General features: G+C 33.5%; 1 protein-coding gene across 8 annotated transcripts in view; it reads right to left on the bottom strand.

Annotated features, from left to right (window-relative positions):
• Positions 1-16,708, bottom strand: part of LOC143069485 (calcium-independent protein kinase C-like) — a 51,999-nt gene that overhangs the window by 23,252 nt on the left and 12,039 nt on the right. For 7 of the 8 annotated variants that reach the window (XR_012976412.1, XR_012976413.1, XR_012976414.1 and 4 more), the window contains exons 3-6: positions 12,652-12,820; positions 10,923-10,954; positions 9,821-9,906; positions 7,514-7,643 (exon numbers count right to left, since the gene is read on the bottom strand). Coding sequence is in view for 5 of the 8 variants with exons in the window: in XM_076244149.1 (XP_076100264.1) it covers positions 7,514-7,643; positions 9,821-9,906; positions 10,923-10,954; positions 12,652-12,820 (417 nt within the window). In the remaining 3 variants the exon portion in view is untranslated. The remainder of the gene's footprint in view (positions 1-7,513; positions 7,644-9,820; positions 9,907-10,922; positions 10,955-12,651; positions 12,821-16,708) is intronic. The other variant, XM_076244150.1, reaches the window with a different exon arrangement.

The following is a 16,708-nucleotide window of genomic DNA, read 5'->3' as shown; positions in this document are numbered from 1 at the left end:
TTATTGGTATTTACACTGAATCAACTTTGTAAAGATGTTGCTTTCTTAAAAGGAGGACAAAGTATGAGATTAATAGTAATGATTGTTTCTTTGTTTTCTTCTTATAGTTGATGTGTTACCCTCGGTTTTAGTTTGTAACCACGGTTTGTTTTCTATCAATCGATTTATGACTTTTGAACACTGGTATACTACTGTAGGCACTCTGTCCGCTAAAGTAACGTCTTAATTCTACGATCTGCTGTCATACAATATTTAGTATTGTATTGCCACTTGTTATCGCAATTGCAAATAGAATTACTGGGTTGAGTTAGAAATAAATAAGATGCAAAAATAAATGATTATTTAAAGAATTTTTACATGGTATTATATTTATTGATCAATGTACAATAAATAAAATTTGCGTCCTGTCAAACAAAACAGCAATTTTTAGACAACATTACACTTTGCGTATATTTTATCGGAACAGACTTTATTTTATTAAGCTGGGGCGCCACCTATAAACAACAGATATTTTAAGCAGAAGACTCATTGTGATGGAAAAGTTTCAGAGATTGTCCTGTCTGATGCTCCTATTGTTCTGTAGGTAAATACATTAGCTCTGTACGTTTATAATGTAAAATGATACCTTTCTCTCGAAAACGTAAGTAATTAAATTGGAGCTTTTCAGAGAACATACTTGAGAACTTCGTTGAAATGATCCCAAAATTTAGCTTGATCTGGCTTTCTAAGGCACAGCGCTAACCAGGCAAACTATAGATGTTGACGCTTTTTACAGAATTAGTCTATACAACGTCACGTTGTGCTTTGTAACGTTTTCTCAATTGACGATTTGTGTGAAAATGAAAGGCATTTTTGTGTTGTCCTAAATGTAAACAATCATCGCAAAAAGTATGGCAGCCCGGCACCAAAGAAGCTGTGTATGATTGATATTTATTACTTTGAATTGAGTAATCTACTGTTGCCTTTATTAACCAGATGCTCCGCAGGGTGTAGCTTTATACGACAGCAGAGGTTGAACCCTGAACGGTTGGGGCAAGTATGGACACAACATTCAAGCTGGATTCAGCTCTAAATTTGGATTGTGATTAAATAGTTGACACAGCATAGGTTTCTGACACAGAATGAATGTGTTCTAATGAACTTAAAATTTTTGTTTTCTCTTAGAGCAATTCTCATGCTGTTGAATACTAATCCTCTCAAAACAAGAATGTGTCCTCAGTACACGAATGCCCCACTCGCACTATCATTTTCCATGTTCAGTGGACCGTGAAATTGGGGTAAAAACTCTAATTTGGCATTAAAATTAGAAAGATCATATCGTAGGGGACATGTGTACTAAGTTTGAAGTCGATTGGACTTAAACTTCATCAAAAACTACCTTGACCAAAAACTTTAACCTGAAGCGGGACAGACGGACGGACGAACGGACGGACGAACAAACGGACAGACTATCGTAGGTGGGGCATAAAAATGTTTGAAGAAATTTTCTTTTTTATTTATGAAATTTCAAATGAGAAAAATTGAACCCAATTTTTTTAATCACATCCCCCTTTCCCTTATTCCAAAACTAATCTCAATTAAAATTTCTAATGGAGTTTGCAACAATAACTACTCATTTAAATACATCATAAAATATTAAGATGTAAAAAAAACTGCTTGTTATCACTGAATGTTATTTATTATAATTTATCAGTTGGTAGTAAAAAGTGAATATACATTGTATATTGTATATAACAAAGATTTAAGTTGATTCTGGACAAAGAAAGATAACTCAAATTAAAAAAAAATCTTGCTATTGCACAATATTTTGCAATTAGATATTTCTTGCTTACTATTCTGGACAAAGAAAGATAACTCTAATTTAAAAAAATTTGCTATTTCACAATACTGTGCAATTGAAAAGACTTGCTATTGCACAATACTTAATATAATAATTTTAGATCCTGATTTGGACCAACTTGAAAACTGGGCCCATAATAAAAAATCTAATTACATTTTTGGATTCAGCATATCAAAGAACCCCAAGATTTCAATTTTTGTTGAAATCAGACTAAGTTTAATTTTGGACCCTTTGGACTTTAGTGTAGACCAATTTGAAAACAGGACCAAAAATGAAGAATCTACATACACAGTTAGATTTGGTATATCAAAGAACCCCATTTATTCAATTTTTGATGAAATCAAACAAAGTTTAATTTTGGACCCCGATTTGGACCAACTTGAAAACTGGGCCAATAATCAAAAATCTAAGTACATTTTTAGATTCAGCATATCAAATAACCTAACTGATTCATTTTTTGTCAAAATCAAACTAAGTTTAATTTTGGACCCTTTGGACCTTAATGTAGACCAATTTGAAAACGGGACCAAAAGTTAAGAATCTACATACACAGTCATGACAGTTAGATTCGGCATATCAAAGAACCCCAATTATTCAATTTTGATGAAATCAAACAAAGTTTAATTTTGGACCCTTTGGGCCCCTTATTCTGTTGGGACCAAAACTCCCAAAATCAATACCAACCTTCCTTTTATGGTCATAAACCTTGTGTTTAAATTTCATAGATTTCTATTTACTTATACTAACGTTATGGTGCGAAAACCAAGAAAAATGCTTATTTGGGTCCCTTTTTGGCCCCTAATTCCTAAACTGTTGGGACCTAAACTCCCAAAATCAATACCAACCTTCCTTTTGTAGTCATTAACATTGTGTTTAAATTTCATTGATTTCTATTTACTTAAACTAAAGTTATTGTGCGAAAACCAAGAATAATGCTTATTTGGGCCCTTTTTTGGCCCCTAATTCCTAAACTGTTGAAACCTAAACTCCCAAAATCAATCCCAACCGTTCTTTTGTGGTCATAAACCTTGTGTCAAAATTTCATAGATTTCTATTAACTTAAACTAAAGTTATAGTGCGAAAACCAAGAAAATGCTTATTTGGGCCCTTTTTGGCCCCTAATTCCTAAAATGTTGGGACCAAAACTCCCAAAATCAATACCAATCTTCCTTTTGTGGTCATAAACCTTGTGTTAAAATTTCATAGATTTCCATTCACTTTTACTAAAGTTAGAGTGCGAAAACTAAAAGTATTCGGACGCAGGACGACGACGACAACGACGACGCCAACGTGATAGCAATATACGACGAAAAATTTTTCAAATTTTGCGGTCGTATAATAACCATTTATAGAATTCTGAAGAGTTCATAATTTTCACAAACTAGCCAAGACTTACAGTGGCCTCAACCTTTCAGATGGGTAAAAAGAGAATCTTTAAGAAAAATGTGATGCCATCATCTACAGTGTAGATACGGCTTGTAATGGTGAAAGTTCGTCCATCGTTCAATTTTCATCCATGGAGATCCCTGGCCATGTGCAGAATCAGATTTTTGTTTGGTATTTTAAAAGCATTAAAATTATTTCAAATTTTTGATTGATATTAGCAACTAAATAAAAGAAGAATATGTCTGAGCATATGAATGTGTCTGCTAAAGCTTTGAAAATGGGATAGATATAAAGAGGGGCAGTTAAGGGTTACACTTAATGCCCCTGTCTCTTAAGAAGGGTACATTATGTACCAATTTCCCAATCTGAAGAACATTATTATTTTCATATGTTTTTTATTTTTGTGATTTTTGCAAATGTGTACTTCATTGACATGTGTGGTTGACATGTATACACATAATTCACATAAATTAGTATCCACAAATAATAATGAATCCCCAATATAATTATGTAAATAGTAGTAACTGTCAGTATAAAATACAAACCATAATATAAAACACAGAAAAGTTAACGTCAAAGAAAAATATTATTAGCCACTCAGCCTCTAGACATGCTAGATGATCCAAATGTTAACTATTCACATTTAAAAAATCGCCATATTACAAATTTTGCAAAGAGGTTAATAATTTGTTGTGTATGGCCTGCATATCTATAAAGTTTTTTTGACAAACTGTTAATAAGTCTTTGATTTTTTTTCATTTCCTATCGCTAATTATCCGTTTTTAGATGGTGACGTTCCCTTGTCACCATCTTACGGTGTTTATATATCTCAACTTGTACGATTCGCTTGTGTATGTAACAATGTTTTAGATTTTAACGAGAGAAATTTATGTATTACTGAAAAATTATTACACCAGGGTTTTCGATATCACAAACTAGTCAAAACATTTACTAAATTTTATCATCGGTATAAAGACATCATTCGTAAATATAGCTCAACATGCAGACTTCTAATACGTTCAGGTATTTCACATCCAACTTTTTTATGGAAATATTCTTTATAAAGCACAAAGGTGTCAGTATTCCCCTCAGAAACTTACAAAACCTTTGAATAGACTTATTAAGAAGGGATATAATTACGATACTGTTGTCAAGTCTTTAAAGATTGCATATTTTGGCATTAATATTGAGTCACTGATAAGGTCTTTGCATCGGAACTAAACACATTTATTCTAACAAGAGTGCACACACAGAAATGTCTCGCCTTCTTTACTAATCATTGATATTATGTTGATACTCCTAAATCTAAAGCTTTATTACGACTGTCACATAGACTTAACATGAATCATGAAAATGAGGTCAAGGTCAGTTGAACCATATGCCAGGCAGACATGTACAGCTAACAATGCTTCCATACAACAAATATAGTTGACCTATTGCTTATAGTTTAAGAAAATAGACCAAAACACAAAAACTTAACACTGAGCAATGAACCTTGAAAACCAGGGCAAGGTCAAATAAAACCTGCACGACTGACATAGAGATCATAAAATATTTCCATACAGAAAATATAGTTGACCTATGACATATAGTATTAGACAAAAAGATCAAAACTCAAAAACTGAACTTTGACCATTGAACCATGAAAATGAGGTCAAGGTCAGATGACATCTGCCCGCTAGACATGTACACCTTACAATCATTCCATACAACAAATATAGTAAACCTATTGCATAAAGTATGAGAAAAACAGACCAAAACACAAAAACTTAACTATAACAACTGAACCATGAAAATGAGGTCAAGGTCAGATGACATCTGCCCGCTAGACATGTACATCTTTCAATCATTCCATACAACAAATATAGTAGACCTATTGCATAAAGTATGAGAGAAACAGACCAAAACACAAAAACTTAACTATAACCACTGAACCATGAAAATGAGGTCAAGGTCAGATGACACCTGCCAGTTGGACATGTACACCTTACAGTCCTTCCATACACCGAATATACTAGACATATTGCTTATAGTATCTGAGATATGGACTTGACCACCAAAACTTAACCTTGTTCACTGATCCATGAAATGAGGTCGAGGTCAAGTGAAAACTGTCTGACAGACACGAGGACCTTGCAAGGTACGCACATATGAAATATAGTTATCCTGTTACTTATAATAAGAGAGAATTCAACATTACAAAAAATTTGAACTTTTTTTTCAAGTGGTCACTGAACCATGAAAATGAGGTCAAGGACATTGGACATGTGACTGACGGAAACTTCGTAACATGAAGCATCTATATACAAAGTATGAAGCATCCAGGTCTTCCACCTTCTAAAATATAAAGCTTTTAAGAAGTGAGCTACCGCCGCCGCCGTAGCCGCCGCCGTAGCCGCCTCCGCCGGATCACTATCCCTATGTCGAGCTTTCTGCAACAAAAGTTGCAGGCTCGACAAAAACAGTTGTTGGCATGACACGGGTTATGTTCTTCTCATATATGTTATGATGGTATGATACTAAACCCCTAACGGGAAGGATTGTGCCTGATGTTCATATGATGAAATCATAATCTTTCAGTCAGTTTAATTGAAGTCTGGAGCTGGCATGTCAGTTAACTGCTAGTAGCCTGTTGTTATTTATGTATTATTGTAATTTTGTTTATTTTCTTTGGTTACATCTTCTGACATCAGACTCGGACTTCTCTTGAACTGAATTTTAATGCGCGTATTGTTATGCGTTTACTTTTCTACATTGGTTAGAGGGGGAGGGTTGAGATCTCACAAACATGTTTAACCCCGCCGCATTTTTGCGCCTGTCCCAAGTCAGGAGCCTCTGGCCTTTGTTAGTCTTGTATTATTTTAATTTTAGTTTCTTGTGTACAATTTGGAAATTAGTATGGCGTTCATTATCACTGGACTAGTATATATTTGTTTGGGGGCCAGCTGGGGGACGCCTCCGGGTGCGGGAGTTTCTCGCTGCATTGAAGACCTGTTGGTGACCCTCTGCTGTTGTTTTTTATTTGGTGAGGTTGTTGTCTCTTTGACACATTCCTCATTTCCATTCTCAATTTTATTTGAGATGTTGCAGTGAACTAGTGTGTTGACAATATTATACAGCTTGGTTTCTTGTTCTTTCTGCCTTACAAAAGACAATTTCCCACACATTCACACTTAATATATCAAAATCAATAATTAAAACAGACAATATTATTAAAGGAATCTCACACCTGCCTCATTAAGTTTACTTGCCTTTACCATCCTACAGTTTACTGTACCCATTACCTTATTTCTCAACAAAGAAATAACACCTTAAAAGCACATGTTAATTTCATCATAACCTTACTCACATACAAGGTATTGGAACACATCACCTAAAACCAGGTCAAATTAAAAAAAAAATCAAACATAAAAATGTCTCAAGTCATTGGCAGAAGTTCAGACCTATAATAATAATGTAATTTTGCCTGTTTACCTGACAAAGAAAGGAATTATTCATGAATGCATTTAAATTGTGGTGTGGCCATTTAACCCACACATGTAGGACATATAACCTTTACAATGAAATAGAAAACTTGAGAAATCTAGGATTTGATGTTGAGTGCTCCTGGAGACCAGAATCGTTGGTACCTTATTTTTACATAATTGACTGTAATGTGATCTTTAAAACCGTATCCTCTCCCTGCCCATCAGTGATATTGTTGGCTTTTTTCAAAACTACCTCTACCCTTTTTTATTGGGAAAATATGCGTCATTTTCATTTAATTGGGAAATTTAAAATAAACCATGAATTTGACTGAAACTTCAATTTACAGACCCATTTTCAAGAGTCAAACCCTGCTTTAAAATAAGACCCCATTTTGTTAGTGATGATACATGTACATAATAGACCCTCAAATGTGCACATATAGTCATTTTAGGCATGAAAATTGTTTAGATGAGTGTTTTTCAGTTTGTATTCATGCACAATTACTACTGAGACTACACTGTTTGGGAAAAAAGTTGTCTTTTTGGGAATAATTTTAAGCCATTTATTTTTCAAATTGGGATTCTTCTCCAGGGGAAAAAGCCTTTATTCTCCACTTATTTAAGGCAAACAATATCACTGCCCATATGTTTCACTGGGTTTGCCCATTCTAAATCCCAGGATCAATTCATGACACAGAGACGCTATAAACAATAGAAAATACATATGCCTATCTCATTTTGGGAAAAATTTAACTTACCAATAATGTTGCTAATTCTAGTAATATAAAGTGTTTCTATAACAATGTATAATGTACCATACCTTCACATTGTAATCCTTGCCTAATTAAACCATACAACAAAGATCCACAGTGATCACAGAAAGTTGGCCTTTTATAATTGTGTATATTGAACCTATGTGGCACGTTTATACTAAATCTTTGACCAGAAACCTGCAAATATAAATTATAATGTATTAGCAAATAATATTTTAAAGAAATTGTAGAGTACGATTATTGAGATTTCACTTAATTTTAGATGTCAGTGTATTGTGTTGCAAATTCCAGTTATTCTTATTTCAAATGCATTTATTTTTTTAAGCATAGAATAATTTTAACACCTTAGGCAGTCCCAATAGTGAGTGACCCTTATTGGTTGTTACAATCATCATGCATTCCCTGTACCCAATGTTGTTTGGTTAAATGTGTAACAAAACTAGAGGCTCTAAAGAGCCTGTGTCGCTCACCTTGGTCTATGTGAATATTAAACAAAGGAAGCAGATGGATTCATGACAAAATTGTGTTTTGGTGATGGTGATGTGTTTGTACACCTTACTTTACTGAACATTCTTGCTACTTACAATTATCTCTATCTATAATGAACTTGGCCCAGTAGTTTTAGTGGAAAATGTTAGTTAAAATTAACAAATTTTATGTAAATTGTTAAAAATTGACTATAAAGGACAATAACTCCTTAGGGGTCAATTGACCATTTCCGTCATGTTGACTTATTTGTAAATCTTACTTTCCTTAACATTATTGATGTTTACAGTTTATCTCTATCTATAATAATATTCAAGATAATAACCCAAAACAGCAAAATTTCCTTAAAATTACCAATTCAGGGGCAGCAACCCAACAACAGGTTGTCAGATTCATCTGAAAATTTCAGGGCAGATAGATCTTGACCTGATAAACAATTTTACACCATGTCAGATTTGCTCTAAAGGCTGCCGTTTCAGAGTTATAAGCCAAAATCTACATTTCACTCCTATGTTCTATTTTTAGCCATGGCGGCCATCTTGGTTGGTTGGCCAGGTCACGGGACACAATTTTTAAACTAGATACCCCAATAATGATTGTGGCCAAGTTTGGTTAAATTTGGCCCAGGAGTTTCAGAAGAGAAGATTTTTGTAAAAGATTACAAAAATTTACGAAAAAATTGGTCAAAATTGACTGTAAAGGGCAATAACTCCTTAAGGGGTCAACTGATAATTTTGGACATGTTGACTTATTTGTAGATCTTACTTTGCTAAACATTATTGCTGTTTAAAGTTTATCTCTATCTATAATAATATTCAAGATAATAACCAAAATCTGCAAAATTTCAATAAAATTACTTATTCGGGGGCAGCAACCCAACAACAGGTTGTCTGATTTGTCTGAAAATTTCAGGGCAGATAGATCTTGACCTGATAAACAATTTTACCCATGTCAGATTTGCTCTAAATGCTTTGATTTTTGAGTGATAAGCCAAAAACAGCATTTTACCCCTATGTTCTATTTTTAGCCATGGCGGCCATCTTGGTTGGTTGGCCAGGTCACCGGACACAATTTTTTAACTAGATACCCCAATCATGATTGTGGTCAAGTTTGGTTTAATATGGCCCAGTAGTTTCAGAGAAGAAGATTTTTGTAAAAGATGACTAAGATTTACGAAAAATGGTTAAAAATTGACTATAAAGGGCAATAACTCCTAAAGAGGTCAACAGACCATTTTGGTCCTGTTGACTTATTTGTAGATTTTACTTTACTGAACATTTTTGCTGTTTACAGTTATCTCTATCTATGATAATATTCAAGAAAATAACCAAAAACAGCAAAATTTCCTTAAAATTACCAATTCAGGGGCAGCAATCTATCAACGGGTTGTCCGATTCATCTGAAAATTTCAGGGCAGATAGATCTTGACCTGATTAACAATTTTACCCCATGTCAGATTTGCTCTAAATGATTTGGTTTTTGAGTTATAAGCCAAAAACTGCATTTTACCCCTATGTTCTATTTTTAGCCATGGCGGCTATCTTGGTTGGTTGGCCGGGTCACCGGACACAATTTTTAAACTAGATACCCTAATAATGATTGTGGCCAAGTTTGGTAAAAATTGGCCCAGTAGTTTCAGAGGAGAAGATTTTTGTAAAAGCTAACGACGGACGACGACGACGACGGACGACGGACGCCTTTGGGCCAGGTGAGCTAAAAAAATGAGAATGTGGTATGATACCAATAAGACAACTATCCTACACAGACCATATGAGGCTGTTAATTTAAAATAATATCACTATACCTCCTTCAATAATGAGCAAACCATACTGCCATGACCCTATAGATTTTGTATTGTAAATACTTACTACTTCATCATTCTGTACTTGTTTAGAACCGGGACATTTGGTGACAACTTGACTGTGACATCTCTTATGGACAACACATGTGCACACTAAAAAATAACCAAGATTGCTACAAATCTAAATATAGTACATACAAAGTCCCTAATTCGGCATATCCAAGAACCCCAATAATTCAATTTTTGATGAAATCAATCAAAGTTTAATTTTGGACCCTTTCCGCCCCTAATTCCTAAACTGTTGGGACCAAAATTCCCAAAATCAATCTCAACCTTCCTTTTGGGGTAATTAACCTTGTGTTTAAATGTCATAGATTTCTATTCACTAAAATTAAAGTTAGTGTGTGAAAACCAATAAAAATGCTTATTTGGGTTCTTTTAAGACCCTAATTCCTAAACTGTTCGAAATAAAACTCCCAAAATCAATCCAATCCTCCCTTTTGTGGTCATAAAATTTCACAGATTTCTATTAACTTATAATTAAGTTATTGTGCGAAAACTAAGAAAATGCTTATTTGGGCCCTTTAAGGGCCCCTAATTCCTTAACTGTCTCGGACCAAAACTCCAAAAATAATTCCTAACCTTCCTAATGTGGTCATTAACATTGTGTTTAAATTTCATAGATTTCTTTTTACTTATACTTAAGTTATTGTGCAAAAACCAAGAAAAATGCTTATTTGGACCCTTTTTTGGCCCCTTATTCCCAAACTTGGGACCACAACCCTCAAAATCGAATCCCAACCTTCCTTTAATGGTATTGTACCTTCTGTCCTACCATTCACTAAAACTAAATTTATTGTCCGGAAACTAGATGTGTCTTTGGACGACGACATGAACGCAGAAACATCATACCATTATACGACGCAAATTTTTTTTAACGGTCGTATAAAAAGTGCTATCTAAGCCCATCCTTCATAAAATAGTACATATAACACATAATTCAGTGTGCCTAAAAAGCACATTTAGATAGATCTGTTTAGTTTATTTTTTGTATGCTGGTTTAGTTAACAGATATATCAACATGTCAAAAAGTGAACCTTTCAAAGATCTACATATATTAACGTAATCTCTTATTTCTTTGATTTGACCTTAAAACATGAATTACTCACCTTGACACTGATAGCCCTGTTTCCATAGACCCCTGAAATAAAAAAAAAGGAAGATATTTTTAATATTCTCTATATTTTAACATTAAAAAGTATAATTGTAAAAATAATTAGAACACTACCACCCCTACCCTCTCTTCTCCACCACCATCAATCACTTCACACACTCAGAGCAGAAAATGTTAATAACAGGTATATTCAAGAAAACAACTGCAAATTTGTGCTTACATCTGCTCTCTGAGGAATTTTTTCATTCTATCACCCCCCTTATCTTATAGGTATGGTGATCTTTTTATGTGCAATGTCTGAAATTTCAACTTTATATTTTCTCATTCATAAAAAAATAAGAAAACTGTCTAAATGCTCGACCTAGTTGCTGCCTTTATCTAATATTTGTTTATGTCTTTAGGACAAGTTTAATTTACAAGTACATGTAATACAACACTTGTCTCAGCTGAACCATTCAGATTTTTTTCTACAATATTCCATTTTAACCACATAAAGTTCTGACTAAGGCCTAATTTCTGAATGAATATTTGCACAAGAATAATCACTGTTTATATAACATGTATATGTTCCATGCAGTACTTAAAAAAAAACTGATATTATTTAAATCTCAAATTTGACAAGATATCAAAACAGGTAAAATATTTTTAACTTGGTTATCATGTGTGAAATCATACAAGTGTTCGGTAAACAGGAAGTTGTCGAGTGATGAATCTGGAAACGCATCACACGGTATAGCTGACTTATATAAATCCTGAAACCAAATTTCAGAAATCCTTGTATTGTAGTTCCTGAGAAAAATGTGACGAAAATTTTTAACTTGGTTATCATGTGTAAAATCATACAAGTGTTCGGTAAACAGGAAGTTGTCGAGTGATGAATCTGAAAACGCATCACACGGTATAGCTGACTTATATAAATCCTGAAACCAAATTTTAGAAATCCTTGTATTGTAGTTCCTGAGAAAAATGTGACGAAAATTTTTAACTTGGTTATCATGTGTAAAATCATACAAGTGTTCGGTAAACAGGAAGTTGTCCAGTGATGAATCTGAAAACGCATCACACGGTATAGCTGACTTATATAAATCCTGAAACCAAATTTCAGAAATCCTTGTATTGTAGTTCCTGAGAAAAATGTGACGAAAATTTTCAACTTGGCTATCATGTGTAAAATCATACAAGTGTTCGGTAAACAGGAAGTTGTCGAGTGATGAATCTGAAAACGCATCACACGGTATAGCTGACTTATATAAATCCTGAAACCAAATTTCAGAAATCCTTGTATTGTAGTTCCTGAGAAAAATGTGACGAAAATTTTCAACTTGGCTATCATGTGTAAAATCAGACAAGTGTTCGGTAAACAGGAAGTTGTCAAGTGATGAATCTGAAAAGGCATCACACGGTATGGCTGACATATATAAATGTTGATACCAAATTACAGAAAGGGTGGATGTGTAGTTCCTGAGAAAAATGTGACGAAAGTTTCATGGGACGGACTGACTGACTGATGGACGGACAGACAGAGGTAAAACAGTATACCCCCCTTTTTTAAAGCGGGGGTATAATTAGAGTCGAGTGCACCTGCACGAGCGGGGTTCAAACTCACAACCTCAGTGTTGACTGGCTAGGGATTACAGTAGTAACTACTTAAACCACTTGGTCACCGAGGCCCCTATTAAAAACATGACATTATTTCTATATTTATAAAGAATAATATTCCTTACCATATGAAATCTCTACATAATGAGCAAAATGTTGGTTGTCTAAATAGTGTTGACATGAATTTGTGCCCATTGATTTGGTGAACTCTGCGGCGCATAGCACCACGTCGTCGATTAAGAAGTCCTTCCTTCTCTTTGAACACTCTTTCTTTTGGTGGCTCTGAAAAAGAAGCTGAAAAAATTGAAAGATTCTGTTTAATATGTTTATAAATTTCCATTCAGCAAAGTCTTGATGCAAAATAGGGCATTTTGGTCTGAGTGATATTAAGTTAAATTGTACTGCACATCAAGCCTGTAATGGTAAAACATTATTAACACAAAATTACATCCCAGCTCCTTTGTACTAACAGATCACCCCAGTTTGAGTTTCTTTGTTATGCATGCTTTCCTTTGTTCTGTAACATTTTGGCGGGAATGTCAAATCCACTATAAAACTTATGATTAATTATACGGATAAGACTAGCTATCACAATTCACGTAGAAAAAATCCAGTGTATACGCTGAGATTCAACCTCAAGACCTTTGGCATATCAAGCCACGACACAAACCACTACACCAGGACAACTGGATACGAATTAACAATAATTTAACATACTAAAAGGAAGCAAGATATTTTTAAAAGTGGGGCGAGTTGGCAGACCTTTATTCAGTGGGGTTTAAACCCTTTTTGTTAATAAGTGAGTTGTCAGACTGATTGTTCAATTTGATTTTACACTTTTTCAAAAGTGGGGCTAGTCGGTAAACAAGTGTGGGGCGATTTTTTTTTTATAAAGTGGCGATATAGTGTGGGTCGATTTGCCAGGGGCGAGTTGGCATTGTTTGATATTTACTTATCGTGTTCGGGGGTCATAAAGGGTATACATCATATAGTCACATATAAAGTATATTATAATGGTTGTGTGGCATTCTAAACTAGATTTTATGAATTGTTTTTCGTCTACCGGTAATCTAAAACAGCTGGGATGTAAAATAGTTATCCCATTCGGACTTGGTGGGATAACTATTAAATATCCTCACAATATACTAGTGAGCATTTCTGGAAAAGTAAATTGAAACAAACTATAGTACATGGATGCCTCACTCACACTATCATTTTCTATGTTCAGTGGGCCATGAAATTGGGGTCAAAAGTGACAAAACTATAATGTGATATTAAAATTAGAAAGATTATATCAAAGGGAACATGTGCACTTAGTTTCAAGTTGAGTAGAATTCATATTCATTCAAATCTACCTTGACTGAAAAACTTTAACCAGGACAGAAGGATTTAAGAACAAACGGATACACATTCCGAAAAACAAAATACCCCTAAGTCATGTAAGTGGTGCATAAAAAAGTGGTTTTATGTTCAACAATGCATGCAGTGGTTATCTATTTATTCATGTTGATTTATATATTCAAAGTCACTCAAATATATAAAGTAGGTCATGAATAAAAGCATTTCAGATTTTTGTTTCACTTCATACGCAACACCGAAATTAATATTATAGGGTTATTCCATGAATATTGGGGAATATTGTCCTGAGTAGAATTTTATATTGCACGAGCTTGTGAGTGCAATATATGTTCTACTAGGGTCATTATTCCCCAATATTCGTGCAATAACCCTTTTATTGTATAGCAATATAATATTTGCAAGTAAAAATTAGTTTAAAGTAAGATTTTGTGGTTGATGATGTCATGAATTTTGAAGATTTATTGCCCTAGTGCAATATGGGAATTTATTGCACGCTAACTTTTGGTTACTTCCTGAGGGAAATATTATATTGCTTTGCAATAATATATTTTATTTACCATCTTATGCATTCAGGATTCATCAAACTGGGGGGGGGGGGAGTAAGACCAGTGGTTAATAGATAACTGAGCAGACACAGACCATTGATAAGAGACGGCAGCACTTCAATGATATTTCTATATCTACCAAGGAGAATGCAAATTGTATTTAGTCTGACATTTCTCTACCATCCAAAAATGTTTTGTAAATAGCCACAGGAATATTGAATACAACCAAAGACACAAGGAACATTTAATTCAATGTTTGAGACAATATTTTTAAGTTATGTAATACAAAGACAGATCTAGTAAATTCTAACAGCAATGACACATCTATACTGATATCTGGGTATTATATTTACAACAGAAATGGGATTTTCCCTGAAAACTTAAATTTGAAAAAAACTTAGGAAGTGATAATTTGAGTGTGAAGATAATAATACACGATCGTGATTTACTTTTGGACATCCTGTATTAATCACTGCTAGTAAACATGTGGTATATACATGTAGTTATGTATCACTAAATCATAGTATAACATGGAAAGTGATAATTACATTAAAATCAATAGAATGTTTTAGATAATTTGAGCATCAGTAGGATGGTCAAGCTTCTACAGGATGGAAACTATGGTTTCTGAATTTTATCTGAATAAAGAATATTTGGGGGTAATGTCGATGAGACAGCTACCTAACAACAAAAATAACAAAACAATATATAGAGGTCAATATATGGCCTTCAACATTTTCAATATCTGAAGAAACAGACTTTGAATTCAGACTTGGTGAAACCAATAATAAATCAATATCTATGGAAATAATATTCATCCTCTCAGTCTGAAAGTCTTTCAAGGAAATATATTTGTCTTTCTCTCAATGTAATAATTAGGTATCCTTGATAACAAATGAATCAACAATATTCCATATTTCTAAGAAAAACAATGTAAACCAAAAATATGTACAGGATTTTCATAGATGTCTAAAAAAACACAACCAGGAGACTGGGAGTATTTACTTCTATTGGCCTATGTTTAAACCTCAAAAACAACTTGTTTTCTGAAATTGTATCGAACTAATTTGTTTATTACAAAACTATGTATTAAAAAGTCATAAGAAAAGTACCCAAGACCTGACCACAAACTCATGTACATGATGATGTTATCAGTTTGCTTAAATAAAAACACTTTTAAAAAAGTCATTTAATAGAAGAAAATTTCAAACAAGAAAAAGGATGAGTATCAAAATTAAAACTTCCAAGAAAGTCATTAAAATAATGAGAATTTTATACAGGACATTAGATTAGTATCAACATCCCCCCCCCCCCCAGTATTGTACAATGTTGTAATAATTTGAAGGGCTGATCATAAACCACCATATCATTTCTACACATACATATAAATATATATATATCAATAAAATATAGATAATTAGGTTAATATCCTCTGGGGAATACACATTTCTATCACTGTGTCTTCTGTTACTTAGTGCACTTGAGGAACTCTGTATATGTTACATAAATAACAATAAATGTTACTAATTCTGTATCAAATGTTACTATATTTAGATCTACGATCGTAGCATAAAACTGCAGACTGCTTTTATTTTAATTCAAAAAAAAATTGATGTTGATTGCATTTAAATTACAAGTCTGATAAAAGGAAAGTACTTAGAGAATGTTTATTGATTAAACAGTTTGCAAATAAACAAAACCTTACTGGAATGCCAAGTATGTGTAATTTAGAGGATGATATTGCTCATTATACACATCATAAATTTGGGGGCAGTATAAAAAGTACATTAATTTGGTGTGTGATATTCTGTGTATGAATGGATAGGTACCTATAGTAGTGTGTGGATTCAAATGTGAAATACACATGTGTATAAAGAAAAATACCCTATATGCTTCTTTTAAAATGAAAAAAAAGCACCTAACATATATATGTACCTGTTTTTATTCCTGTTTTTATTAAATATGGGCTTTCCAATGAGAAAACTTGTGACAAGAAAGATACATGAGGAACAAATATAACAATGGTTACTCTAACCATCTTTTCAAAATACTCCTCCACTGAAGTTTGTGGTTGATTCAATTAAAAAGATCTAGAGATTTAACAGAATTAATAAAAGTACTTTTGCCAAGGTTAACTTGTATTTTAATGTCCAACAAAATAACATGTTTTACTGGAGAAAGAGGACTTTCTGTTAAAATCCTAACCTGAGGATTATATGAAATAATAACTGTGGAGGATTCAGGAAATGTTGTGTCCAAAGAGGGCCTTCTGAATAGT

The sequence above is a fragment of the Mytilus galloprovincialis genome, chromosome 3 (assembly GCF_965363235.1).
Source record: "Mytilus galloprovincialis chromosome 3, xbMytGall1.hap1.1, whole genome shotgun sequence".
NCBI classification, from domain to species: domain Eukaryota; kingdom Metazoa; phylum Mollusca; class Bivalvia; order Mytilida; family Mytilidae; genus Mytilus; species Mytilus galloprovincialis.
This window is presented reverse-complemented; position numbering and strand designations above follow the sequence as displayed.